Below are 27,973 nucleotides of genomic sequence, written 5' to 3' on the forward strand. Positions count from 1 at the left end.
AAAAAGTACTAAGCTTGAGATTCCGGGATCAAGAATTCATAAGATTCAGCAAACTTTCCATTTATAGTCCAATCTGTGTTCCCTGAGTTCCCTTCCTCCCCACAGTGTTCTTCTCACCACAGAGGATGAAATCTTAATTTGTTTGGCTGGCTTATTATGTAACAGATTTCATTAGCCATCATCTACTCAAATCTTACCACAGGATTTTATTTCTCTTCCCTGTCTCACAACAATAACATTTAGAGGACTTTAAAAAAAATCAATAGGCTGCAATTGCTCACAACAGCTGGCTCTCAGGAATTCGTTAATTGGGTGGGTTTTCCCCCCCCCCTTAAACGCCTTTTAGAAAAAGTAACCGTTTCAAGCCCTTCACATTTGCACAGCTTTGCAAATTCGATGCGTGTCTGACTCTTGCAATTTGTAACCGATACAAGCAGGCAGATTGGAAGTGACTCCTCACTTAGTCATCAAATATGCCCTGATGAGTCCTGGTTACATATGTATCATCTCCATGCTATTAATAGGGGCGTACAGAGATAGGGCTTTTAATTTTTAACAATATATACGTGTGTGCATATATATATATATATATATATATAAAGAGAGAGAGAAAGAGAGAGAGAACACACGCCTGAGCCCCAACATCTGATTTTGCGGGGAAGAGGTGGGTGAGGAGTCAGTGTTTGTTATGCAATCCACAGTTCAAGGTCATCCACGCCCTTTGCAATAGCTTGCTAATGCCAGTTTTATTAGAAAATGTTATTTATGAGCACCCCCTTCATTTGTGTTTAATAATTCATGTGCTGCAGGCTCACGAGGCTCCATTCTCCGGTTTGAAAAAAGCCCCAGCAATAAATCAAAGCTCATTTGCTTTGCTTAAACCATGCGGAGACATCTTTAATGCAGCAGAGTCAGAAAATCCCTCCACTCTTGTTTTAACAGATTCCATAACAGACTAGGGGTGGAGGCTAACTGTAATGCAGCACTATTAACAAAGACAATTACCTACCATGGTTTGCTAGAGTCTCAGCTCCGCTCCCCCTCCCCCTTCTCCTTTTCCTTCCTCCTCGGTATCTTTGCTAGGCACTGTTTTCGCCTGAGAGAACCTCCTCATAAGCCTCTCAATCCCCTGACAGCTCAAGAGTTCATACAGGCGAGATGCTCCAGGAGTCGCTTCTGCAATACAACACCTGCAAAAAGAGAGAGAGAGAGACAGACACACACACAACTTGGAGAGAAGAAACCACATGCTAATTTCTGATTGCTTTTCAAAGCAGAACATTAAACCAAGCCACTGATTAAAGCAGCAGGCTTCAAGGCGGGGGGAGGAAATCATCAATGCTGAACGAAAAGCAGCTGTCTCTATAGAAAGTAACTTTATTGAATATGCCCACATACATGTTATCGCTTTCCCAAGTTCCCCTCATCTGGGTTCATCAGCCAAGAAGTAACTAACATCCAAAAACTAACACCAGGCAGGACTGAATTCCAGGGGATTTTAAAACTGTATTAAAGCTAATCTTTGAAATCAAGTTCATATTACGTGGGTTTAAAAGGAAAGCACTGAACATCTGGGGTCAAGCTTGGGCTATAGTAACCAATACCTGTAACTTATAAGATATATAGGGTCCATAACAAGCCATTGTCCCAGATGAAGGTGTGTGAGTTTTTAAGAGGCAAAACTGTTCTCGGGTACGCCACCCATAGACCGTATCAAGTCAGAGGTGGCAGAGGGGACAGGTACTTGGGTGGAGTGTCCCTTGGTCTGTTAATGTCTGGGGCATTTTCTATTGAAAGATATGGTCCATCAGGGGAAGAAGTGGGTTATTTTCCTGTATTTTGTACAGTTGATATGAAGGCAGCTACAAAACTGGTACGCCACTTATCCAATCAGTCACATTTCAGGGCACTGTGATTGTGTTCCATTATATGTACTTGATTAGTATCTCAAAACCCTGATCAGGATCATGGCCCGAAATGTGTCAGGTGCTGTACAAACATATAGTAAGAAAAAGCCCCTGCCACAATCTACCGATTGAAATTTACAAAGTAGGGCAGGAAAGTTAGCCCCAATCTAATGGGAAGTGAAATTCATAGGAGAATGCACAGCTAAATCACCTGGTGCCACTCTGAAAACCTCACCCATGACCTCTGAGCCCCTGGCTGACACTGCACATCTCTGTACTGCTGTCCACATCACCACACAGACAGGAGCCCAAGGACAGTAAACCCTGGCAGACTGGGGAATAGCAGGCCCATGTTACAATACAGAAGGGTTATCTGGGGAGTTTCTGGCTGAGGGTGAGGGTGTTGGATGGGGATATAACGGAGAAATCAGTAGTTTTCCAACAGTCCAGTGTTAGGAGCGGACGGGAAACTGCAGCTGGCTCAGGGAAGGGAAACCCAAGGAATCCAAGCCGGGCTCTGTTCTAGGCAATTTACATGCCTGAAAACCGCCCTTACTGTCCCAGTTCCTAGCACACTGCTGGCCCAGGTGCTCTCACACTTGAAGGTGAGGCCCTGCTCACCCGTGCAGGGCACCATGCGGGACCTTCATCAACAGCTGGAGTCTGGCTCATTTTCTGTTCTATATATATTGGCAAAGCTAAAAATAAACACTGAAAGGAGAGCACAAAGCTCCTTCCTCAATCACAGGTCAAGAGGCACCATTGCTAAGGAGGCACCATGATGCAGCTGCCAATAAATGCTTGGTGAGGAGGGGGCAAAGCGATGGGGCGAGTAACACACGATAAAAAGGAGAGCGTACAGGCTCAAAGCACACCATGGAAACCGAACCCAACTCCTAGCAAAGAACTGTCATTTCCGTCTCAATCCACGCCCCCCGCCCCCCCACGTGAACTCTTCAGAGACAGCTGCAATGGACTGAAATCCAGTTGGTAAAATCCAGCAGGCTGGCACGTGCTCGCTGTCTTGTGTGTTTCCATCCTGTACAAACAATATGCAAGATACTGTTTGATGTACAGGACCGAAATGCACAAGGAGACTGTTCAAGGTGAAACGTGCAGACTAGGTACTGGAGAAGTGGCTAGAAAGAATAGCAGGTGGTTTAACTACAGAGGTGTGACGGAAAAGTCTTCAAATGCTGTGCCCTATAGAGAGTCAAACACCTCCACACAGGGAGCAATACATTCGACGTCACTAGTCCCTGTTGAGGAAGATGTTAAGCAGATTTACAGGATTAATGGCATTGGGGGCAATTTGTGGTCTATAAATAGAGCCCTACCAAAATCAAAATCATGCAACACACATCATGGACTGTGGAATGTAGTGTCCTGCCGGGAAATCTGGCCTTTTGTGCTTGGCCACTATACTATACAGATTTCACCAGTGTTTCTCAAACTGGAGGTCCTAACCGAAAAGGGAGTTGCAGGGAGATCACAAGGTTATTTTAGTAAGTTCATGGCATTGCCACCCTTACTCCTGCATGCCTTCAGAGCTGGGAAACTGGAGACTGGTGGTTGGACGTTGGCCATGTGCCCAGCTCTGAAGGTAGCACCCCCCTAGCGAGAGCACAGAAGTAAGGGTGGCAATACTATACCCATGTCGTCCTTACTTCTGTACTGCTGCTTTCCGAGCGGAGAGCAGGGAGTGGCAGCGGCTGACTAACAACCCAGCTCTGCAGGTAGCAGCACAGAAGAAAAGGGTGCCAATACCATACCAGCCTTACAGCTGTGCTACTGTTGGCGGTATCTCTGCCTTCAGAGCTGGATTTCTGGCCAGCAGTCGCTGCTCTCCCGCTGCCCAGCTCTGAAGGCAGCGCTGCTGTCACCAGTTCACAGAAGTAAGTGCAGCTATACTGCAAACCTCTTACCAAAATGGACCGTCAATTTGGCAGGGCCCTATTGATAAAGGTCTCTCTCCGATCTCCAGACTTCTGCACCTGATACACCAGTGTAGCTATCACCAGCCTGCCAGTGAAAGATCAGGTACTGAGTGGGTTATGGGGATGGGGACAGATGTGTTTTAATTTGGGAGCGAGGGGGCGGGTCACAACAGGATCTTAGGAGAAGAGAGAGAGAGCCTGAGATGTATCCGGAGGAATCTAGCTCCTCAAGTCCTGCCCCACTGGCTATTTCCCTAGCAGCTGTGACTGCTCTAGTATTGCCAAGTGCACAAATCCACCTAAAGAGGCACAAGGAAGGGAGTGTTCTTGCCTCAAGTCAGGGCCTCTGCCAACTAAGGGCCCTGAAAGCCCAACAAGGACAGACCTTGACATGGACAGTGGGTGAAGATAGGGCTGGGGGAGGTAAGCTCCCAGCCCCCAACCCCAGCCCCGCACCTTCAGATGAGGCCCCACTTCCACAGGAGCCAAGGTGCCTTCCCACCCCCACCCCGAGAAGGTAGGGTAATGCACCGTGCATCCCACACCAACACAGGGAGAGGAGAAGGGCAGGTGTGCAAATGCACACCAGACTCCCCAGCCCCAGAGCACGAGGATGGCAGGCAGCGCGTGATCATGCGGCCCCAGAGCACGAGGATGGCAGGCAGCGCGTGGTCATGCGGCCCCAGAGCACGAGGATGGCAGGCAGCGCGTGGTCATGCGGCCCCAGAGCACGAGGATGGCAGGCAGCGCGTGGTCATGCGGCCCCAGAGCACGAGGATGGCAGGCAGCGCGTGGTCATGCGGCCCCAGAGCACGAGGATGGCAGGCAGCGCGTGGTCATGCGGCCCCAGAGCACTTCAACAGGGTTCAAAGAAGGACTAGATAAATTCATGGGGGTTAGGTCCATCAATGGCTATTAGCCAGGGTGGGTAGGGATGGTGTCCCCAGCCTCTGTTTGTCACAATTTGGGAATGGGTGACAGGAGAGGAATCACTTGATTCCCTGTTCTGTTCACTCCCTCTGGGGCACCTGGCACTGGCCACCGTCAGAGGACAGGATACTGGGCCAGATGGACCTTTGGTCTGACCCAGTGTGGCCATTCTGATGTTACTGGTCTTCACTTGGTATTGTCTGGCTCTTTGTGCCCAAGTCCCCCTAAAGCAGTAAAACGGGCAATATCTCCCAGCCTCTCTGGAGTGCTGGGTGGCTTTGATAGGTGTCTCAAGCTTTTCCTCTATGTTACTGATGGTCCCCAGCCCACCAAACCATCTAGGACAAGCTCTCCCTTCACACCAGGACCTGTTTCCATGCTTGTCACTTTGCCTTATCCTTGTCACTTTGCCTTATGCATTTTCCTCCCTCCTGCCCTCCGTCACAAGGTGCAGAGTCTTTCAGAGTCAGCGGGGGAAGGCCTCCGTCTGAATGCAGAGAATGTGCCTGTCACCATGGTCCTCGGGCCTTGACCCCCTTCCAGGACTGCTACAAGCTGCAGGTTATAGGTGACCACACTCTGAAAGCAGATGGATGAAAATGGCTGACTGAGCAAATTCGGGCCTTCACTGTGCAGACGACACTGTGTAGAGGGCACGCCTGCAATCACCTCTTGAGTTCAGAGAACAAACGTACCTCAGGGTCCAATTCCACAGGCACTGAGCTGTTTTCCGTATACTCTGAAAACGTGAAACAGCCTGAAAGCAAATGTTTACAGCTGTGTCCAGGGCTAATTTCTCTCTGCTGCACAGTGGACGTGTTATGCAGCATCAACCCTTCTCAATGCTAGCCAGGACAATGCAGCCATTCAGAGCAGCTCCAAGTGTCACTCGCAAGCAACACAAGTCGGGGAAGAGTCACCATTAGTCCAATTCTACCTGCCCTTTTCCCCAAAAAACAGGACTATGTAGCACTTTAAAGACTAACAAGATGGTTTATTAGGTGATGAGCTTTCGTGGGCCGGACCCACTTCCTCAGATCAAATAGTGGAAGAGAATTGGCACGACCATATATACTAAAGGGATATACTCAACAAAACTGTATCCCTTTAGTATATATGGTCATGCCTATATTCTTCTATAGTTTGATCTGAGGAAGTGGGTCTGGCCCACGAAAGCTCATCACCTAATAAACCATCTTGTTAGTCTTTAAAGTGCTACATAGTCCTGTTTTTTGTTTCAGCTACACCAGACTAACACGGCTACATCTCTATTACTTTTCCCCAAAAGTGAGTCATTGCGGGCTGAAAAAATGGCTGCTCTATGCTCAGATTAGGAAGGGAGTTCCAGACGACGGCCCCGTTTATCAACGTTGTTCGGGAAGACGACCACAAATCACCCCACACGATTCTGAACGCGTAGCTGGAGCTGTCCTGCGGTGTTCTTTCAAATTATTAATTGTCCAACAATCCTGCTCAGAAGCATCTACACAAAGGAAAACTTGCTGCAGTTCAGGCCCCGGGAGAGAACGTTTAATACAACCACTAAACAGAATGCTTTTTAAAAATTCAGATGCTGCTTTGAGAACAAGGCGTGGAGAGGAAGATAAACAGAAGCCAAGATTAGAGAGCCGCGCCTCCCCCCACCCCCAGCCTCGTGATGAGGTGCCAAGCACTGGGCTCGTTACCAGGCCCATGAGAAGGGATTCAGAGAAACGGCCGCCAATCCTCCTAACTCAGCCCCTTTGTTCGGCCACTAACTCACTCCGCAGCAGCTACACTGGGACCACTCTCCAGCTGGCACAACCACACCTGTGAGAGCAGCACTAGTGGAGAGGGGGCAGTTGGCACTGGGAAGGAGCGGCCACGAGGGCATGATGGTAACAGCTGCTCTTGCCTAGACTATACTATGGCTAATGCCACCATAGCCTCTAAGATAAACACGGCCACAAGTGACCTTAGGAAAGTCACTTATATCCATACCTCACTCCCCAACTGTAAAATGGGCACAAATACTTCCCCATCTCACTGAACGAGGTAACTCCTGCTCTCTCTCAACTGTCTCGACAGTAGGTCTGGCAATAACCAAATACCAGTGCTTAAAAATACAGTGCCTCTCAACAAAAGAAAAATCAGCAGAAAATGGGTTCTTGATCCTAATGTAACCAATTTTGCAGGGTCTGCAGCTTGCTTGGGCCTCCGTGCACAGCAGCATGGCCACTGGGAGCCCAGAAACGTTTCCATTCAATACCCCATCCTTCACAAGGAACGTCTGGCTTGGGCGTGAGAGGAGCGAAGGAAAGAGTTTAATATGCAGCCTGTACAACCAGGTTTGTTCCTGCCGCTGTCAGTTGCGTTTCCCGGACGAACAGATGTTACGATAACTGGCTTAGGAGATACCAACATGCAGCCCTTTAGCTGTCTTTACACACCTCTGATTGTTGAGGTGGCAGGCAGAGCAGCGGGTTTGCACACTCCGTGTGCACTAAAATTAACTGGCCAGCGGAGATGCCATTGTACCCTTAGAAAAGGGAACTTTGGATACTTTTGGAGCCTTATTACCCCCCCCCCCCCCACTGGGGAACGGACACAGGATCAAAGTACCCTGAACTCTTTAGTCATTCAATCCTCACTTCTCTCTGAACTGCTGCTCGGGCTGCTGGCCAGACCGTGTGAAGAAGAGTCCAGGGTCCGTGAGGCCTACACTTCAATGCTTCAGCAAGACTGAACAAGCCGGCAATACTTTTCTGGGGCACTAAAGCACCCTCTGTCCTTCTAAACTTTCCTTCACTCTAGCAAGGGCGAGAGAGGCATGGCAGTGTAAACAGTAGGTTGAAGGACGAAGCAAATAATCCTGAGACAATCTGCGTCCACCTCCACAGAGTTGAGAGCAGGGGTGCTAGAGAACGAATGCCTGCCTAGGAGTGTATGGAGGGAGGGTTCCCTAACTGGGTCCGGGTTTACAAGGTGGGAATCAGACCCAGCAGCAAAAAATACTGCAGTTTACGCAGCATCCAGTGAAATTAAGAGGGGTTTTTTAATATTAAAAAAAAAGAGTCCTGGAGCCTTAATTGTGAGTTAGTTTTAATTTCTGCTCTGCATGCAAAAGGCAGGTAATTTTTCATCACAGCACACACAAGGCTGCTTGGATCAGGAAAGGAGTATAATTCTGCAGTATAATTTTATTTCTGGCTTTCTGCCAAGAGTCTTTCTGGCAGCATCTACCACAGTAGGAAACTGTGTATCTGGGTCAGGAAAAAGAAGTTGCTTTTCAGAGCAGCTCAATACATTTGGCAGAATTGCTGATATTATAATTGAACTCTTTCAGCAACTCGTTTTATGATGCATCAAGACACCAATCAAAACAAGATCCGCAGCACTGATTAGCGTCAAAAGAACTGACGGAGAAAACAGACAAATAGTTTCTCCTGATTTTAAAAGTATCAACATGCTGAAAGGAATGGGGGTAGGAACAACAGTCCAGGAGGTTTCATCATGGGAAAGTTTTCAAACTAGTTCTGACCCTTCTCTGTGTGGGTAAGTCCTTTCCTCTCCTCCCCCACAAAATGGCACAAATTCTGGTTTCTCCCTTCTACAACAGCATGCAAAGGCTGAAATCCCTACAAGTTTGGACATGTCTACACTGCAATTAAAAGTCTGTGGATGGCCCCTACCAGGAGACCCAGGCTCATGCTGAGGAGTTATTTAATTGCAGTATAGATGTTTGGATTTGATTCTGGGCTCTAGGACCCTGAGACGTACAAGGATGTCAGAGCTATTCAAGCTCTATACTGTACACACCACAATTAAACAGCCCCAAGCCTGAGTCCAGCAAGTCTAAGTTGGCTGGCCCAGACCAACTACGTTAGACGTACCGTCTGACACAGACACCTCCAGAAAGGGAATGAAATTGTAGCACTGGGATACACCACTGATGGGTAAAGTTCCTGCTGGTCCCAATACCCCTCTCTAGAATCAACTGAAGTTAGTCAAGTCGTGAGAGTTTATTTTCCAGGGATGCCATTTCTCAGGAAACCCTGTCTGTATTAACCATTAGAAGCTTGGAGTTCTTCAGCCAGGTGAATGCTTGCAGAATAGTGCTAGAGTTATAGCTAGGAAAGTTCTTCCAATCCAAGTTCTTCAATTTAATAAAAACAAAACACGCTTAGTTTTTTTCCTCCTGCTTGCTTCCCACCCAAAGGAGAATTTTTGGGGAAGTGGTTAAATTCCATTTGTCTCCTCCTCCCCATTTGTGAGAGCAGAGTCTGGTAAACAAAAAATTGCTTCTTTCTGACCTCCGAACTCACACTGCAGAACTGTTCCTTGTTCCTCTTCGAGGAAAATCTCAAGTTGGAGATTTCTGAAGCTTCGTGTACATGGTCCATGCACAAGTTCCAACTCACTTTGCAACATATGACAGTGCCGGGCATACACAGTGCCTGGAACAATGCACAGCAAATCAGGAATGGCCACCGTTCAAACAAAAAAGTAGCGCATTTCACTGTCTCTCTGGGTCTCGCCTGATGAGGAACCATGCCTACCTCAATGCTCACAAGATTACATGTATCACTTGTTCTTCTGAAGCAATTTTACAGTTGAAATTTTTAATGCAAATGTGAGGGAATTCAAAGCAGCCATAGGTTAGCCACTTTGCATCTATAACTCACCTCAATCGGCAACCTATAGCGAAAAACCACTATTCATACACCATTTGTATTGCATCAACGGGAACAGTCTTAAACATTTTTAACAGGGCTGAAATAGATTTCTATAGAAATCTGATAGGATTTCTACAAAAAGTCCTCTGAAGTTCATCAGAATTTAACAAGAGCAATATCCTTTCAGTGGGTTTCAAAGCATTCTACAGAATTCCATGGAAGATAATTGTCTATGAAATTCTATAGGAAACTTTTAAAAACAGTTGTATTAGAAAATAATCTTTCTACAGATTATGTTAGGCACTTACCTGGCCATGTTACATCACAGCATCCAAGTGCCTTAGTCTAATGTATTTATCCCAAATGACACTTCAGTGAATTAGATCAAAGCTATTATCCCCACAGGGCTGGTGGGAAACCTAAGACAGAGAGACTAAATGACTTGCCCAAGATCATATAGGGAGCCTGTGGCAGAGCAGGAAATAGAAAATGGAGCCCTAGGTTAACACCTGAAGCCACCGGGCCATCCTTCTTCTATGAGGCTTTGCCATAACGGGAGAAGCAAGAGCTAAGTTCTGTTTAAACTACCCTCTGCGAGGCTGAAACTGTTCCTGTCCCCACCGGTTAACTGGAACCAGTAAGCATAAACCTGTTACTGGTGACGCTTACTGATTAACCTTTCACATCCCTACACACAACCCAATTCACCAGAGACAACTAGCACTGGAACTTCAGTGGGAAACCACCTTGAAAATCCATTCAGGTCTAGGGATAACACCTGGGCTGGATACTCAAGATACACCAAACAGGGTGAAGGAATTCAAAACTGGCTGCTGAGGCTTAAGTGACAAGGGGTCAATAAAAGGAGATCCATGCGCACTGCTGCCTCCTCCAACTCTTTACAGGCTCGTGAAAGAACTCCCCATAGGGCAGGTAAGTGAAATAAAACACTTTTGGGCAGGGGCTGGTCTCATTATGGTCTCAAAGGCATACAGTAGGCATGACATAAGTAATATAGCAAAGCACATTATTCACTGCAGATTTAAGTAGAAAACTCAATATCAAACTATGAATAGAATCACCAAGAATTAAAAAGCAACTTCTAGCTTCCAACATGCTAAAGCAGGGGCAGGGAAACTTTGTGTTGGGGCTACTGACCAACAAAAATCAGATTGGGGGCCGCACAGAAGTGATAAACCAAAAAATGCCACCCCTCAGGGGCCAGATCCAGGCAAGCCAGGGGCTGCATTGGGCCCCCGGGCCTTAGGTTCCCCACCCCTGTTGTAAAGTGTGGCGTTGTGCTCTTCTATGCAGCACGTACTAAGGAAACCTGGAGTCATTTCAGCGCACACATCTGCCCATGGCCCCAGGAAGTGAAGTATTAATTATGAAACCACTAACATCCAAAATGAGCTGTTCTGAGATTGACTGGCTTGTTAGACTACATCATTTACTGCAGAAGATTGTTCACTGGAAGAATGATACCTAAATAGCACTGGAAATGTGTACTAAATGTCATGATACAACAGGAGCAAGATCTGCTTTTATTTATGGTTTTTACACTTTTCATCAATTAATCGGGCAAAATGTTGTAAGGCACCAATATAAAAATACAGCAGAAGGATATTGGCTAAAACCCAAATTTGTCAATTTAATTCCGAAACCCTTCTTGGATTACTAGGAATATGGCTTTTCCAGTCACATGCTAAATTTCAAAGACATAATTTTTTTCTTTATTATTGTACATTAGGCACTCAAATGTATTTTCAATTAAATCAAAGAGTGCCAATATGCTCCAAGCTAAGTCAAACTATGGATACCTCAGAAAGAATAAAATATATTATGTATAGCTTTTAAGTTTGCTCAACAATCAAAAATTGAAAGAAGCTTCAGGGGGTAGCCGAGTTTGTTGTTTTTTCTGTACAGACTAATGGTCTGGTAGCACTTGATAGACTAACAAAACATGTAGATGGGATCATGAGCTTTCGTGGGCACAGCCCACTTCTTCAGATGACTGGAGTTTACTTCAGATAAGCTCCGGTCATCTGAAGAAGTGGGCTGTGCCCACGAAAGCTCATGATCCCATCTACATGTTTTGTTAGTATATAAAGTGCTACCAGACCATTTGTTGTTTAATAAAAAATTGGTCAAAGTTAAAAGGGGAAAAGTATGTGCTACAGAGATTACACCCTTACAAAGTAAGATAATGCCAAGTGATTCTAACATCACACCTATTTTAAACCATCCTCCCCCCAATTGCTTAAAAAAAAAAGAAGTAGCCCACATCACAAAGTTGTTACCCAAATTCAGCTCTTAGATTACAGGCTCCTCAGGTAACAACATATGGAACAGTGATATGAGATCACTAGGCCAAGTACTTAGTCCGTCCACACGTCCATTAAACATGATTTATTTATTTGTATGAGGGATGCAATTCCTCACATGTTAGGGGAAGACATTCCCCAATGGTCTGGTTATTCCATCAAGACCCACTGCAGGATTCTCCTGTCCCTTCCTTCAAAGCATCCAGTACTGATTCTGGCAGAAACTAGAAAGACCAGTTCAGCAGTAGGACCCGGTGTGACAAGTCTTATGTAACAAACCCAGCTGATCCAAGCTATTTACAACTAGCCATATATTTAGCACAGAATGGAATGCAACTCTCCTTTCATTAACAAGGCTGTAAAACTGCGGAACGATTTCTGCAGCAGCATCAAATCCAGAAGTAACAGGAAGGTGGGCTCCACTCACTCGGATGCATTAGCACTAAGGAAGGATAGGTGTTAACAAAACTCAGGTCAAAACCTCCAAAGAAGGGTGAGAAGAGAGCAGGAAGGAGAAGAGAAAGCACCAGAGATAGTTTTTTTTATTTAGGAGACATAAGCCTGCTCCGAACGCCACTGACTCTAATGGAGTCACTTTGGGCACTCCACTGAACTCAAGTATTACAACCACAAGGAAAAAGGCAGATGTGTTTTACTCACCAGTTCCTGAAACATTCAGTTAAACACACTATGCACTCCTCCTGTTACATTCACTCCTAAAACATACTGTTCAAATTCAGCATAAAAATAAAACTATTTTAATTAACTTCTGAGGCGGTCTAGACTGCAGGCTTCTTTCGGAAGAAGCTTTTTTTCCAGAAGAGATATTCTGAAAAAACTTCTTCCAAAAGAGAGCATCCACACACAAAAGCGCATCGAAAAAGCGATCTGCTTTTTCAAAAGATAGCGTTTACACTGAATCAACGCTATCTCGCATCTGTGATTGCCATGGACGGAGCGGCCACTAGTGCACCTGTGCTTTTTCCTCTTTCCTCTTCTTTCGAAAGAACTCCCTCTTCCCAGTCCCCACACACCTTTTTCCAGAAGATCTTTCTGAAAAAGGCTTCTTTCTTGTAGAGAGGGTTTCCAACGCCAGGAAAACCCCTCTGTTCTTTCTGTTTACTTTCAGAAGAACACGATTGCAGTGTGGACGTAACTCAGGTTTTGTCGGAAAAACAGCCGTTTTTCTGACAAAACTGTAGCGTAGACATACCCTGAGAGGGGCAGCCGTGTTAGTCTAACTTTAAAACCAAGTAGTCCTATGGCACCTTAGAGACTGTTATAGGACTACTTGTTTTTAATTAACTTCACCAGTTGTCTCATACTCTAGGGCTGTGTCTAGACTGACAAGTTTTTCTGCAAAATCATCTGCTTTTGCGGAAAAACTTGCCAGCTGTCTGCACTGTCCGCTTGAATTTCCGGAAAAGCACTGACTATCTCATGTAAGATCGTCAGTGCTTTTCCGGAAATACTATGCTGCTCCCGTTTGGGCAAAAGTTTTTCCGAAAGACTTCTGCGCAAAAGGGCCAGTGTAGACAGCACAGTGCTGTTTTCCGCAAAAAAGCCCCGATGGCGAAAATGGCGATCGGGGCTTTTTTGCGGAAAACCGCGTCTAGATTGGCCACGGACCCTTTTCCGCAAAAAGTGCTTTTGCGGAAAAGCATCCTGCCAATCTAGACGTGCTTTTCCGAAAATGCTTTTAATGGAAAAATTTTCCGTTAAAAGCATTTTCGGAAAATCATGCCAGTGTAGCCGTAGCCTAGGTGTCACTTTAATTATTCCAACTGCCTTTGAAATAAATGTAGATTAAACCTTTCAGTTGTAGAACAAGCCACAAAATGGCCTCAAAAGAAAAAAATCCAGTGCTCAAGGAGATGGGAAAGACCTCCTGCCCCTCAACTGTACCATAAACATTAACCTGGTTCTCTGTACACAAAAATCTAATAGTGTCTAGTTATGATCCTTGAAAAGAGGAGGAAGGGAAAGATTTAACTGAAGAGCTCACAAGCTGGACCGCTTGTGAATCAGAGAGCCAGGCACTAATTGCTCTAGCCACTAATATCAAGGGAACTGGAGGTTAATGAGGTGCAGTAGGAAAACAGCAAATAGCACATGGGGCAGGTCACTCTGCTTTTTATGGCTGGCACTAGCACACCCTCTGCTATGACTATTACAATGTAAATACTCTAATTAAACCATAGGATTTGGGACCCCAGTTCTTCTGTGCTGCACCCAAATAAAGAAAAACTAAATCTTGCTTTCAGTTACCAACATGCATTTGCATATGTGAAAAAAACCTGAATTACAAGACCCCGCGTTTATTATTTTTTCAAGCCCCCACTTGACCTTAGAAACAGAAATCTAAGGAGCTATTTTTCCCCTCTAAATTACCTCCCTGCACACAATAGCTGAAGTTGGCATTTTTAGAACTGCAAATCCACACTGGTTATTTTGCATCTCTTTACCATTCAGCCAGTTTAAACATTATTGAGCCGTCCCTTACACGCATTTTCTAGCATGTCAGTCTCCTTGTCTCAATGGTTTTGTGCATTTTTAAACAAAGGGATAAAATTAAAAGGGAAGTTAAGAATTCTGTGGCCAATTGTCAGAAAAACTGACACCAGCCTGATTCTACAAAAACTCTACAAAGCAGCCGCGTATATTCTTCATTCATAATTAGCCCACACCTGCCCCTGGACCCGCCTGCGTTCTGTTCCAGCAGGCTATGTACGGAACACAAGGAGAGACCGCTGCTTCCCTCCTGTTTAATTAGCGATTTTATCAAAGAACATCTTGCTAAGAACACCAGGATATTAAAAGCCTGTTTGAGCCTTGTGCAAACTTCGTGGAGTATGAACAATCTTGCAGACCCTTTTATTATATCCCCTCAGTCCAGTATGCAGTGTTGAGTCTAAGGCTAGCGAAAGTAACAAATTCTAGGGATGTTAATTATTGGTTAAGTGAATAGTCGAGTAACCTAATGAATTCTTATTGGTTAGTCGACTATTCTATATTCTTCAGGGGCAGGGCTAGCAGCCAGTGCGCTCTGGACCCACTCCCAAGGAGTCCCCCGCCACTCTGCACAGGTGCCAGAAAGGAGCTGGTCTGCGAGGAGAGCCAGTTTAAAAACCAGCTCCCCTTGCGGACTGGCTGCCTGTCACCCGGTGCAGGGTGGCAGTAGCCCCTGTCTGGGGCGGGGAAGGAAAACGCACGTAGTCTATACTAGCATTAACCCATAAGCTTTTGCTTATTGGATAATCGGTTAATCGACTACACTATTACATCCTTAATAAATTCCTCCGATTTTTTTCACTTTGGGCAAAAAAGGCTTTATGCTTTAGGTTAAGGGGGGGGAGGTCTGTTAAAATATGAGGATGAATCATGGGACTGTTCATACAACTGTTACCTGCATGGCCCTGAAGGAAACCAGGGTTAGAACTCACACTTAATTACAGCATAAATGCTGGAATCAAATGCAACTTACAAAAGGGACAGAAGAGCTAAGTTCAGATTGTTCCTAGACAGGGACGTTTTACTGAACATGTGATGACAAATTATCTTCATTTCATTGCTCTGGGTGATGTGGAAAAGAACATAGGGGACATAAAGCTTATTCGTGACATTACTAAAATGAGAGATAAAAAGGAGCAGACTGGAGCTGCAGAGCGTGGGTTTTGACCAGAAAGTTTGGCTGAAAAGCAGACATGGTAGTGTTACACGTACTGGACTGGACACCAAAAGTCCAGTTACCACATGGGATGGGGAGAAATATCTTCAGCTGGCACCGGCCCCTGCTCAGCCAGGTCCCCCCTCCTACCTGCATCTCTTGGGCAGGCAGGCAGCAACCTCAGAGTCAGGCTGCTGCTCCACCACAAAACAGAGGGAGCCCAGCTGTGGGGTGAGGATGAAAAGGAACATGTGAGGAGGAAGTGGGGAGGGGGAAGAGCAGCAACTGATGGCGGGGCTTGGAGCTTTGAGGGGAAGAGGCGAGGGGGGGCGTTGATTTTGAGAAGTTAGAAAGCTGCCAACTGCAGAGGAAAGAGAATAACAAAGGGAGTTTGGCAAGGTTAGAAACAAGAAAAAGGTTGTTCATCACAGAAATGCACACCGACGAAGTAATCTGAGAAGGCACCTAAAGGAGGAAGAAACCCAGAAAGCAATAACGCTCAGGAACGACCTCGGAGGGGATACTGGACCAAGTGGAGATGGCAGCTGTACATGGGGGCTCTAGCAAAGAGCTGGGACTCAGAAGAACCGGGCTCTATGTCTAGCAGTATGGGTAATCTTGGACAAGTCAATTAACGGCTCCATTTCCTGATGCATGAACTGGCAGTAGTATTTGCTCACCTGTACATACAAAGCTTCAAGAGACTAAAATGAAAGTGGCTATGTGGGTGCAAAATATCCCGAGTTTGCAATGAGACATGGTAAAAAAAAAGCCACTTTCGTTTCTTAGTGCACATACAGCAGAGAGAAGAGCGCCTGCCTGAGGACCGTCTGTGAGCTGGATATTATAACAGCAGCAGCAGCATTACTTGCCAGTCTTCCTAAGCCCCAGACAGAGACCGACAAGCCGAGGGGAGTTCGGTGGAGAAGAGAAACACAATTTTTCAATGACCCAGATAGAGGCCTTGAGGAAAAATTCAAAAAGCTCCGGGTAAGAGCTTGTCTAAAAGAGCTTGTCTAAGGGGGAGGAAGGCACAGCAGACCAGGGCTTTGAAGAGATATGGGGAGGGGAGGAATCAAGAGTGCCACAAAGACATGAACGACATGGCCCCCCTCCGGGGAGACTGAGGCTGTGGAACACTGTCCCAGGGCAGGTGTCCCCATGCTTGGGGCACTTAAAATGAGACCAGACTCGATGTGATAGAATGTATCATAGGCCATGCTGCTGAACGGACTCCAAGGGGAGATGGAATAGCTGCATTTGAGGAACAACAGGCATTAGGGGTAGTGAAATCCAGGATGAGGACCTGGAGGGAGGGGGATTAAGTGGCCCTCCCCATATTCATGAATGGATCCTGAAGTTGCTACTGCCTAAAGGCCTCTAAGCGCCCACGTAAACTTCTGAGTATCTTGCTGGCAGGCTAGGTGGGTAGCATGGAGAACTCCTCTAGTCTCGACAAAGCCCCTGGGGCTTGTCCCGTTTGGAAGAGAGAAAGGATAATGCTAACGGGGGTCAGCTGAATGCGTGCACAACGTGCTGGAGGATGCAAAGAACTACACAAATGGGATGTTATTTAGCCTGCTCCGGTCTACACTCAAGCTGCGCTATTAATCCCTTGTATGGCATTAATTCAGCTAAGCGAGAGAAAAACCCTTTTGGCTAAAATCTCTTCTACAGCCTGGCACAAGGGAATCCCCATGAAGCACAGACTGCAATTCTTAGCAATTGTTAACATGGCTAGAAATAACCCAGAACAGGTGCTTTTAAATACATTTAATTCTGATTTGTATAAACAAATGAGCTTTAGTCTAGCATGGGCTGAGAGCAGCAGAAGAGAACTCTTACTGGCCTTCGCCCCAGCGCCACACTTTGGCGGGGACGAGGGACTGTCTCAGGCACATTCCTGTCAAGCTGGGTCTAGGCAGGAACAGGGAGCTGCTCACCAGAAGGTGAGCAATGCAACCTGAGGGTGGGCTCGGGGTTCTCCCCAGCGCTAACCACTGCTGCTCACTCTGCAGGATGCTGCCTGCAGGCTCAGGCAGATGGCACAGCACTGGAGAAGCTCATATCGCGCGTTGGCACCCCAGGAGGAGAGAGAGGCAGTTTAATGATGAATGCTCAGGTGACATCACCCCGTGACTCCAGAAGCCGTGGGCAAGGACCCTTGCCTTGATCCAATTCTGCAGCCGGTCCAGTTGCCACATTCGACGCCGCTCTCTTTGGCCTCTCTGATAAGGTTGCCAACACTAGAGCAAGCTGCTTAAAAATAAAGGACTCAGGAGACTAAAGCAATGGCATAACCAACCAGCAGGTCTATAAGCTACCTGAGGTCCCACAAGTGTGTAGGGTCCCACCTCCTTGCCTTGTCTGCTGGCTGAACTGCGGAAGAGCCTAGGCGAGCCCTTTGCTTTTTCCTCTCTGAAATAAGGATGTTTAATATTGGTTAATTGAATGATTGAGTAACCTCATGAATTCTTATTGGTTAGTCGACTATTCTGTAGTTCCGGGGGAGATGGGCAAGCAGCCAGTGCACTCTGGCCTCACTCCTGAGGAGCTCCCTGCCACTCTGCGCTGGAGTTGAAAAACCTGCTCCCCACATGGACCTCTGATAGAGAGGCAGCAGCGCGTGGTGGAAGCAGCCCCTGCCTTGGGGGGAAGGGGACCAGACCCATCACAAGCCAGGACTGAGCCAGGCTACTGGCCAGCCTTCTAAAAAATGTACTGGCCGGGGTGGGGGAATGCATGTAGTCTATAGCATTAACCAATAAGCTTTTGCTTATCGGTTCGTCGACTGCACTATTACATCCCTACTCTAAAAAAGCCCCTGAAATATTTCAAACAGAGAAAATCAGGAACTGAGGCTGTGATGTGCAAAGCTATTTAGTGCACTTGGATGCCCCATTCCCCTTCCTTTTGTGCCCAAATCCCTTAAGCAGTTTGTGAAATCACACTACATCCTTTGTGCCCAGACTTGCATTAACTGTAGCAGAAAGTCCAGGGAGGATGTTTGATTTTGTGGCTCATTGCACAACCTAACAAATACGTGGTCATGCCAAAGGCAAAAAGTGGATTCTGACAGAGCTCCGTCCGGACTCAGACCCCACAGCATAGGAATCAAGACAGAGCGCTCATATCAAATGGGAACTAGATGAGTCACTTGTAATTTTAACTATTAAACACAATTTTTTTTGCTACTCTCCAATAGCTTCAAGATGTGCTTTAGCCTCTCTACATTGTAGATCAGCAGCTCTCAACCTTTCCAGACAACTATCTTGAGACCCAAGTTTTACTTCATTTAAACTACTTGCTCACACAAATCAGACAAAGATACAAAAGTGTCAAATTACCATTGCATAAAAACGGCTTCCTTCTTCATTTTGCCATGTAATTATAAAACAGACCAGCTGGAATATGAATTTTGTACTTACCTTTCAGGGTATAGTATACAGAGCAGGGTAAACAAGTCATTGTCTGAATTAAATTTTAGTTTGTACGGACTTTTCCAGTGTTTTTAGGTAGCCTGCTGAAAAACTAGGCAAATATTTATATTGTTGATGTACCCCCTGGAAGTCCTCTGCCAACCCCCAGGGATGTGTGCACTCCTGGTTGAGAGCCACTATTGTAAAGTATCCCCAGGATACTCTGTCAAGAAATTATACTCCAGCTCAGTGGAAAAACTGAATCTTTGCATCAGCAGGTCTTGCAATCAATGCTTCAGAGGCACCCATCTCAGTCCCCTATTGCAGGTAAGGCACCATGGACAGAGTTCTATCTAGTGTGTAACGGTTAATGGAGAGTGTTGAAATTCCATTTGCTAGGATGAAATATCTGCCCAGACAGCTTGCATGCAAGTTTTAATACACTGACTAAGCATCAATTTTTCAGAATCAGACCATTTCCTTGTCTTCTGCTGCCTTGTTCAAAGTTGTCTGGATGCATCCGCACAAGTTTGTCATTTACAAAGAGCCAGGAGTAATTTACTGACAAAGTCAGTCACTCTCGACTCCACTGGAGCATGAAGATATTACCCCTCCCCTCTGCATGATCACTAAGTTATTGCTGAAGACAAACAGCATTGATGGGAATTTGCTTTGTGATCGTCACCTGTTAGCTGTGCCTGACACCAGACTAAAGAGTAGATTAAACAGGTCTATCCCAGAACAAAGTATGCCAAGAATTGCTGTTAAAAGGCACGCAGGATTTTCAGAAGAGACTAGTCATTTTGGGTGCCCAAAACCTCAAAGCGTCCAGGTTTTCAGAATTTTTTCAGAGTCAGAATCCCTTTTTAGGTGACAAGTTAGGCACCTAAAATCATGGTCACTGTTCAAAAGCATGGCCAGTGGGTTTTTTTCAAAAAAACAAACAACAACAAAAAATCAAACCACCTCTAAAAAAAGAAAACAAAAAGAAGCTATGAAACCATGCTTTCTGGACTCCTTTGTAAATAGTAAGGAGCACCGATACAAAAGCCCTGAATCTACTATATATTTGAGAGTCTAAAACTCCTAAATGGTAAGAGCTAGGACCACCAAATGTGGTATACAGTTTCCTCTTACCACAACTTAAAGCAAGTGTCTGGTTGCACCAGGACAATGAGATGTGGCTGGAATGGAATTGCTTCTCTCAAAACCCTACAGAAAACAGCAGGTCAAAGGGACTGGCCTAGGGTACACCCCCTTTCCAGGATGGCCCTGGCCACAAGCCTCCAATCCCCCAGGTGCCCTTTGGGCGGGGAGGAGGGGGGGGGAGAGGGCCTGAAGCTTCTCCTCCCTGGATTTGTATGGGAACATTGCTGGCTGTTCCTTTTTGTCAGGGAGCGAGGGGAAAGTGCACAGTTTGCTGTATTCCTTGCTCTGGCTGGGGAGTGCAGGGGGAGATGAACCTGGACCCATCCTAGCTAGGGTACATTCACCCCTCCCCGGCTAGGCCTGCTGGAGTGGCAGCAGCCATGGAGAAGCGTTTCTCACCTGGCCCTAAGATGCTGCAGTGGGAGGGGGCTTAGGTAGTCCTGAGGCAGCCTGAACCCGCATCCCAGCCCCACCCCAGAACAATGATTTAAATTGAATTAAGGACCTGACCAACAGTGGGTAAATCTTCTACCTCTACACTCAAAGGTGTGGAATGTAGCAGCCCACCCAGTTCAGCTCTCTGTTCAGACCTTGGTTTCCAGGTGTCAAACCTGTAAATGAAACCAAGTTCCACAGCTTCTCTCTCTCAAGTTGGTTTTTGAAATTGCTTTGTAATAGATCCAGTAGTGAGTGCACAGGCACTTGACTATATTATTACAAAGCAATTTCAAAAACCAACTTGAGAGAGAAGCTGCAGAACTTGCTTTCATTTACAAATCTGACACCTGGAAACCGAGGTCTGAACAGAGACCTGAACTGGATGGGCTGCGACATTCCACACCCTAATGACACAAAAAGCTAATCTCCAGGTACTTAGAACCCACTCGATTAGGCTAATTTCGCACGGACACACTAACTGAAAATATTTCCCCCCCCATTTTTTTCCTTCTCTTTCCCTCCCCATCCCTTCTCTTTCTCAGCTATTTACTTGTGCCCTAGGGTGTGTCCACAAAAGCTCAGAATACCATCTACATTTTTTGTTTGTCCCTGAGGTGCTGCAGGACTATTCATTGTTTACATTTTTTAAGTTACAGACTAACAGGCTACCCCTCTGAAGCCTGGAAAGATGTATTTGTAAAGCCTGAAACTGATAGGATGCTGATTGAAACAGAATCATTGCATGACTTCCTAAGAAGGCTCTCTATGGCCATGCAGCAGGGATATGTCGGTTTCAAACACAGCGGAGACTGATATTCCACTGTAAGGAGAACAGTCCTCTAAAAGCTAGAGAGAAACACACTGACACATGCAACTTATTTCATTTGTCAAACACTTACCAGAGGCAGCTGCCCAAGAAAGCGACATGCTAGGTAGGACCCTCTCAACTGAAGTGTCCACGGGAAGTGTCAGTTAGCCAAAGGAGAATTAACGAAGGAGTAATTGCAACTAAAGAGTGGGGTGCTGCATTCTCCTCTTTCAACATTGCCTTCCATTCTCCCATGTGTTACAGTATCCTCTCGCCTTCATTTTCCACTTCTATACATTACCTATGCTGACATCCCTCCCAAATCCAAGTCTTTTACACTCCATTTCTTACTGCTACCAATCTCCTGCCTTGTGTTACTTTTGACTCTTTCCTTGCACATTCAGAGTTCAGCGCCTTGTCCAACACCACAATAGCTGATGTATCTGAAACAGAGCACTACACACTGCTTAAGCTACCATCTCAGGCCTGCAGCAGAAGAGGAAAGCCTCCTGTATTTCTAACATCCTCCCTCGACAATGCTGCAGCCGGTACCCGACTGTCTCATGAGAATGGAGGAAATGCTGCCTATTGGCAAATACATGTAGTTACCAAAGATCACTGTTCGAATAATGACAGTAAACTGCATGGCTGTTCGTGAACTACTAGCACCTTTGAGCTGTTATAATACTTGGGAGCTGTGAAGCACCTTCCCTATTTGCTGACGTCCTCAAAAGACAAAGCATTAAGTCACAGGGGACAATAAGTTTTCCAATTAGAAGTACAACTGTAGTTTAATTAACACACTTCTTCTAATAGGCTGACACAAAGTTGGTTCTAATAAACCATTTCAGAAAAAAAGGGCTGTTAATTAATATACCATTGTTTCTAAAAATACAGCATCTTCCAATGCCCTGGAGCTCCAAGCCAGTTAAGTCTGCGACAAAGGCTAAGACACTCAAGACTGTACTGTAGGAACATCAGAATGCCAAGGCAGGAGCCAGGCTGGTCCAGCATACTGTCTCTGTCCAGATGTTTCAGTGGAAGTATCCCCTGGCCCTCCAAGATCTGTTCTCAGTAAGCTACTGTTTGTGTTACATACACGTGAGCCAACGCAACAAAATGTTTTTTATTTAATTTACTTGGTTATTTTGATCTGAAGAGCAGCACTGATGTCCTCTATGAAAGTAAACAACGCTCCAACTAGCCAGGTCTGCAAAACACAGTTAAAGAAAAATCAAATTACGATAGCCAGTAAACATTGGCCAGGTGTGTCTTCAGCACATGTAATTACTAAATCGTGCTAAAGTATGGTTAAGGATTTTTAAAAAGCATGTATTTGGATGTTTACATGCTGCAGTAAAAGAGGGTCTCCCTTGGTTCTCTGAATGCCCTTGACAGTATTTTTAAAAATATATTAAATTGACAAAGGAAGACCAACATCTTACCTCGACAGTTCTAACCTGAGTGTGCTGACGCACAGCTGCAGTGATCAAAACTGAGCCATTATCTCTCCATCCCATTAGCCCAGCAGAGTTATGGGAAAAGGAGCCAAATTGTGAACAAGTTTCTTTAGAAGGATCTATTGCTGATGGTGATTCTTGGCTTTAGGACCACAGGCTGAGGTTGCAAGGAAGAGAGAAAATGTCATGCTCCCTGGAAATTGAACCAATTCTATAAGGAACATCCTGGGAAAAGAACAATAAACCCAGCAAAGCTATTTTTACAGAGTATAAAAGCAGCTGAGAAAAATCTTGTTACATACTTTTTTATTTTTAAAGAGAGACTTCCATGGTTGTATTAGTTCATTTTTGCTAATCACTCATTCCATCTTTCTTTGGCAGATCTTTCTATCGTTGAATTGGTCTTGCACTCCAGAAAAATCATGTCCACTCTAATTATTTTCCTCATGAATTTCTAACTACGGACTCTTGAGTTTTGACTTTTTACCACTGTCAATCTGCCACTTAGCCTTTCTATCATCTCAAATTGCTGGTGACAGCTCCTTTTCAGCTTTGACTCTCTCTAAATTGCACACACTACTGTCAATTCTCTTAATCCCCTCTCGCAGGTGAGGCATTCAACCCTATTTTGTCACCCTCCACCACAGATGCAACATACATTTGCTTTTTTTGCCCCTATCTTTTCACTCATGCTTTTACAGAGCTTAGAAAGATTACGCCCAATTCTGGGAGCACAGGTGTACAGTAGCAAACAGTTATACATTTCCATGTATCAGAGGAACAGATTTCCATGTATCAGAGGAACAGTGCATGTTACACGTGCAAATTGCATACATGACATTAAAAAAAATTGCAGCAACAAATTCAAAGGAACTATCAATTTCACAAGAAAAAAAATCCCAATTTTTGTACCCACTACTGTTACGCATGTAATTTGAGATTTATTAAAGAATGAATTAAAAAAATCTCAGAATGGTTTTCTGTGAACACTTCACAACACTAAATGGTTGAACCATTTCCCCTGGTAATGCTGTGCTCACCTCCAACAATACACGGTGGAGAAGTTTTTTTTAAAAAAAATCAGAAGATGATGTGAGTGTAAAGTCACAAAATGGTAACAGGAAGACAGTTGCCAGGTGCAAAATCTGAAACTATTAATTCATTTTTTTTTTAATCAAAAGCTATTTTTGTGGTTGATGACATCCTTTTGTGTGTTAGAGATTGGCCACAGGATATGAAGCATTTTACCTCTCCATCAGAAAGTTGGGGACTTAAAGTTGGTATCACATGTTCAGCAGGCTATATGGCTACGTCTACACTGGCCCCTTTTCCGGAAGGGGCATGTAAATTTCACCTATCGTAGTAGGGAAATCCGCGGGGGATTTAAATATCCCCCGCGGCATTTAAATAAAAATGTCCGCCGCTTTTTTCCGGCTTTTAAAAAAGCCGGAAAAGAGCGTCTACACTGGCCCCGATCCTCCGGAAAAAGCGCCCTTTTCCGGAGGCTCTTATTCCTACTTTGAAGTATTTAAATCCCCCGCGGATTTCCCTACTACGATAGGTGAAATTTACATGCCCCTTCCGGAAAAGGGGCCAGTGTAGACGAGCCCTATGAGTATGCCACGTCACAAAAATAGAAACTCATTTGTTAATGAGCAACAATGCATCTGCAGAGATTTGGAAATTAACACACTCCAGGAACAACATTTGCTATTGTTTCTTGTCCCGCTCGCGCCCCCCCCCCCCCTTTTCCCCCAATGGACACTGCAGGTGGCTTTGCATTCTGAAAGAATGCCATTTTCACTGTATGCTAGCTTTTCTAGATACCTTCCTTCTTATCTTTACAAGCAAATCAGAACTGGACCTTCCCACCGTGGCATCTGTTAAGCCCTGTTCTTAAACTGCAGATGTACAAATAGATAGCAAGACATTCAACTTCTAACTGAACACTTGTTCTTTAAAATTTTATCTTCGTGAGATTGCACTGAGAGAATACATTAAAGGAAATGAAAGAGCAAAAAGGTGAGATAGTTTACAATTTATTTCCTTTAAAAAAATAAGTCAATGGACAGTTTTTAATTTGGCGCTTTCCCTGAAGCATTTGCAAAAATGGCAGTACTGGTATTCGTGTATAAGTACCAGAAAATGAAATTGTCTAGTTTCACTTCACTGAGTGAAGTACAATAAAGGAAAGGAACAGCTTGAATGGTGACTGGATTTGATTTTTAAGATGCTGTGCCACTGATCCATGTTATTTATTTTAACCAAGGTAAGGAATGAGCCTTTTAAAAAAATCTGCTATTGCCCCTTTAAACAGTAAACTATATTTAATATTTATAATCACAGTGTGAACTTGAATATGGAGGATTATTTTCTCATGAGCAAAAAATAGTGGATCAGGTTGGTCCATATAGGGAAGTTCTCAGATAAGTTATAGTCCCTAAAAACAGAAGATCTGCAGGATACCAGAAGCTTTCACATTCCAATACACAACCCATGACAACCAGTGAATTTCAAATAATGCTTTTTACAGGGACTCAAATGTTACTGTTTTATGATTTCCAACGGCTGTACGTTAGGAGATGGAAGGTTGTGATCTGCATACAGCTGCAGTAATTCTAGCCATATCATGTCCTAGTAGCCTGCAAACCGACTAGGACCATGCCATAATATATGGCTTAAAGGCAAATGCAACAATTCCAGATAGCTGTGTGTTGAGAACTAAGTTTAAACACTGGCTGGATTTCCTCTTCTTGGACTCTCTGCATCAGAACATAAGGCAAGGGGGGGGGGGGAGATACACAAATCCGGGGAGCTTTATGGGGAAGGGAAAAGGTGCATCATTACATTGTCTCCATAGAAAAAGAGCTGCACATCTCTCCTGACAGCACTCGCTGTACAGCTATATTAATCCACAAAGCCTGGTTAATTTCCGAGAGCAGTTGTGGGGGAGTTTCTATCTCTAGGGAAGGAGATAAATGTAAAACCACAAGAACGGGGTCAGAGATTCAAGAAAAACTTGCCTAGCAGAGTAGGCAGGTGACACAAACAGTCCATCTGTGGAAGTAATTAGCATTCCTCCCAGCCTTCCCCAGGCTGCCTCTGCAGCCCAACAGTCTACAGTAGAATAATATTTTTAACAGTGATGAACAGTAAATTGAATGAAACGTCCCGCAGAATGACAGAGATTACACACCGACGAGAGCAGATGGGAAACTACTTCTCCATCTGCTGGTAAGGAGACAGCATTACTCAGTGCTCTACAGCCATACAGTGGGAGTCTCTCTTTTCCAGGTGGAATGAAGGAGGGAGGGGCTGGAGGGGACCCCCCCCCCTCCACCACCTGTGAAATCACTTGTATTTGGAGTGTAACTTGAAGCATTAACTAAGCCTTCACTAGAGGGCAAGGAATGTACCACTCAGCTGTGATAGTTTATTCCAAGCACACACACGGGTGACTGAATGTTGCTTTATCTACGTACAGGTTCTTCAGATTCTGCATGTGACCCTAAACAATGCGGCTGCGTCTAGACTGGCAAGTTTTTCCACAAAAGCAATCACTTTTGCGGAAAAACTTGCCAGCTGTCTACACTGGCCACTTGAATTTGTGCAAGAACACTGACGATCTAATGTAAGATTGTCAGCATTCTTGCGCAAATACTATGCTGCTCCCGTTCGGGAAAAAGCCTTCTTGCGCAAATGTATTTGCGCAAGAGGGCCAGTGTAGAGAGCTAAAAAGTGTTTTGCGCAAAAAAGCCACGATGGCGAAAATGGTGATCGGCGCTTTCTTGCGCAAAACAGCGTCTAGATTGGCACGGACGCTTTTCCGCAAAAAGTGCTTTTGCGCAAAGCGTCCGTGCCAATCTAGATGCTCTTTTCCGCAAATGCTTTTAACAGAAAAGTTTTTCCGTTAAAAGCATTTGCGGAAAATCATGCCAGTCTAGACGTAGCCTTCATGTAACCATGCTATCACAACACCACAGATATACCTTTATGGAGAACCGGTGGGGGGAGGGGGAGGTTTGAATTAGCACTGCCTCAGAATGAAGTCTGTGGTCTGCACAAGAAAAGAGGAGGGAGACTTTACTAAAACGGGAGGTAACTCATGTTAGTGAGTCAGGTGAGCTGAGAACTTTCTCCACTCTAATACTTCCAGTCGATACGCATTGGAGGATCTCAGAGCGCTTTACAAACATTAAGCCTCAACCCTTCTCTCCCTCTCTCCCTCCCCAATAAGTGTAATCCCCATTTTACATTCAGGAAAAAAGAGAGTTAAGTAACTTGCCCAAGGTTACACTGAGTCAGAGGTAAAAGTGGGAACAAAGCAACTACTCCTTAGTGCTAATCCCACGCTCTAGGCTTTGGAGACCATCCCTTCTCCCCGTCCAGCCTTTCACTACATTAATTAGGCTTTTCAGTTCAGTTTGGAACAGATTAATTAAAACAAATCATATACAAATTTTTTTTACCTATTGACTCTCACTCTCGTAAAAGCACTAACCACAGGACTGATCCGGGCAAGGCTACCTCAAAACAGCCATGCAAACTCTTATCATGAATCAATGCACAAAGCTAGCTGTAGGCTTATGGAAGTCAAAATAGCGGCCAAACAACTGGACTCCATTTAGCTAAGTTCTGCTTGTGAATCCTATTTTCAGGCCTCAAAGGGAAGTGTTAGTCATGCACCACTTTTGAGTATCAGGCAGGTGCTGAAACATGGATTCAGGAATTTTCTGTGAGGCTCCTATATTTGAAAGCCCTGTTCCACAACATCACCATTACACACCTCACTGTCAGTGGGCTGTACTGTGGTTCAGATTTGATCTCAGGAAGCACAGGAACCAGCATAGCTAGAATGCGGCCAAGCAGTTTTGCAAAGCCAGGGTAGAGCTTGATGCCACGTGATCTCCTCTCCCCTGGGCAAATTACTCATGCACCTGTCCTTGGCATCTCAGTCACGAGTCCAGGGCTTCAGATGCAGTCCCTGTTTTGAAGAAATGCTTTACAAATAAAATAGTAAAATATCTTTGAGTGCAAGTCAGTAACAAGCAACATGGGAAACAAGCATCACAAAGAAACAGAACTCCTAAGGACTTAATCATGTCATCTCTTACTCACAAAATTCCTGTTCGAAATGCTGGATTTTTCCTGCCGTAGCTGCTGACTCTACAAACACCTGACACAGGAGGAAGCAGCCTGCCCCAAATCCAGCATTTACAGTTTAGAACCTTTCGGTTTATGTTTTGTGAATACGTCTCTGTAATTGAGGCCACACATGT

General features: G+C 45.1%; 1 protein-coding gene across 10 annotated transcripts in view; it reads right to left on the bottom strand.

Annotated features, from left to right (window-relative positions):
- Positions 1–27,973, bottom strand: part of STRBP (spermatid perinuclear RNA binding protein) — a 108,386-nt gene that overhangs the window by 57,963 nt on the left and 22,450 nt on the right. For all 10 annotated transcript variants that reach the window (XR_012897189.1, XM_075905624.1, XM_075905626.1 and 7 more), the window contains exon 2: positions 1,010–1,190. Coding sequence is in view for 8 of the 10 variants with exons in the window: in XM_075905624.1 (XP_075761739.1) it covers positions 1,010–1,012 (3 nt within the window). In the remaining 2 variants the exon portion in view is untranslated. The remainder of the gene's footprint in view (positions 1–1,009; positions 1,191–27,973) is intronic.

This window comes from Pelodiscus sinensis, chromosome 22 (genome assembly GCF_049634645.1).
Source record: "Pelodiscus sinensis isolate JC-2024 chromosome 22, ASM4963464v1, whole genome shotgun sequence".
Classification (NCBI taxonomy): Eukaryota; Metazoa; Chordata; order Testudines; family Trionychidae; genus Pelodiscus; species Pelodiscus sinensis.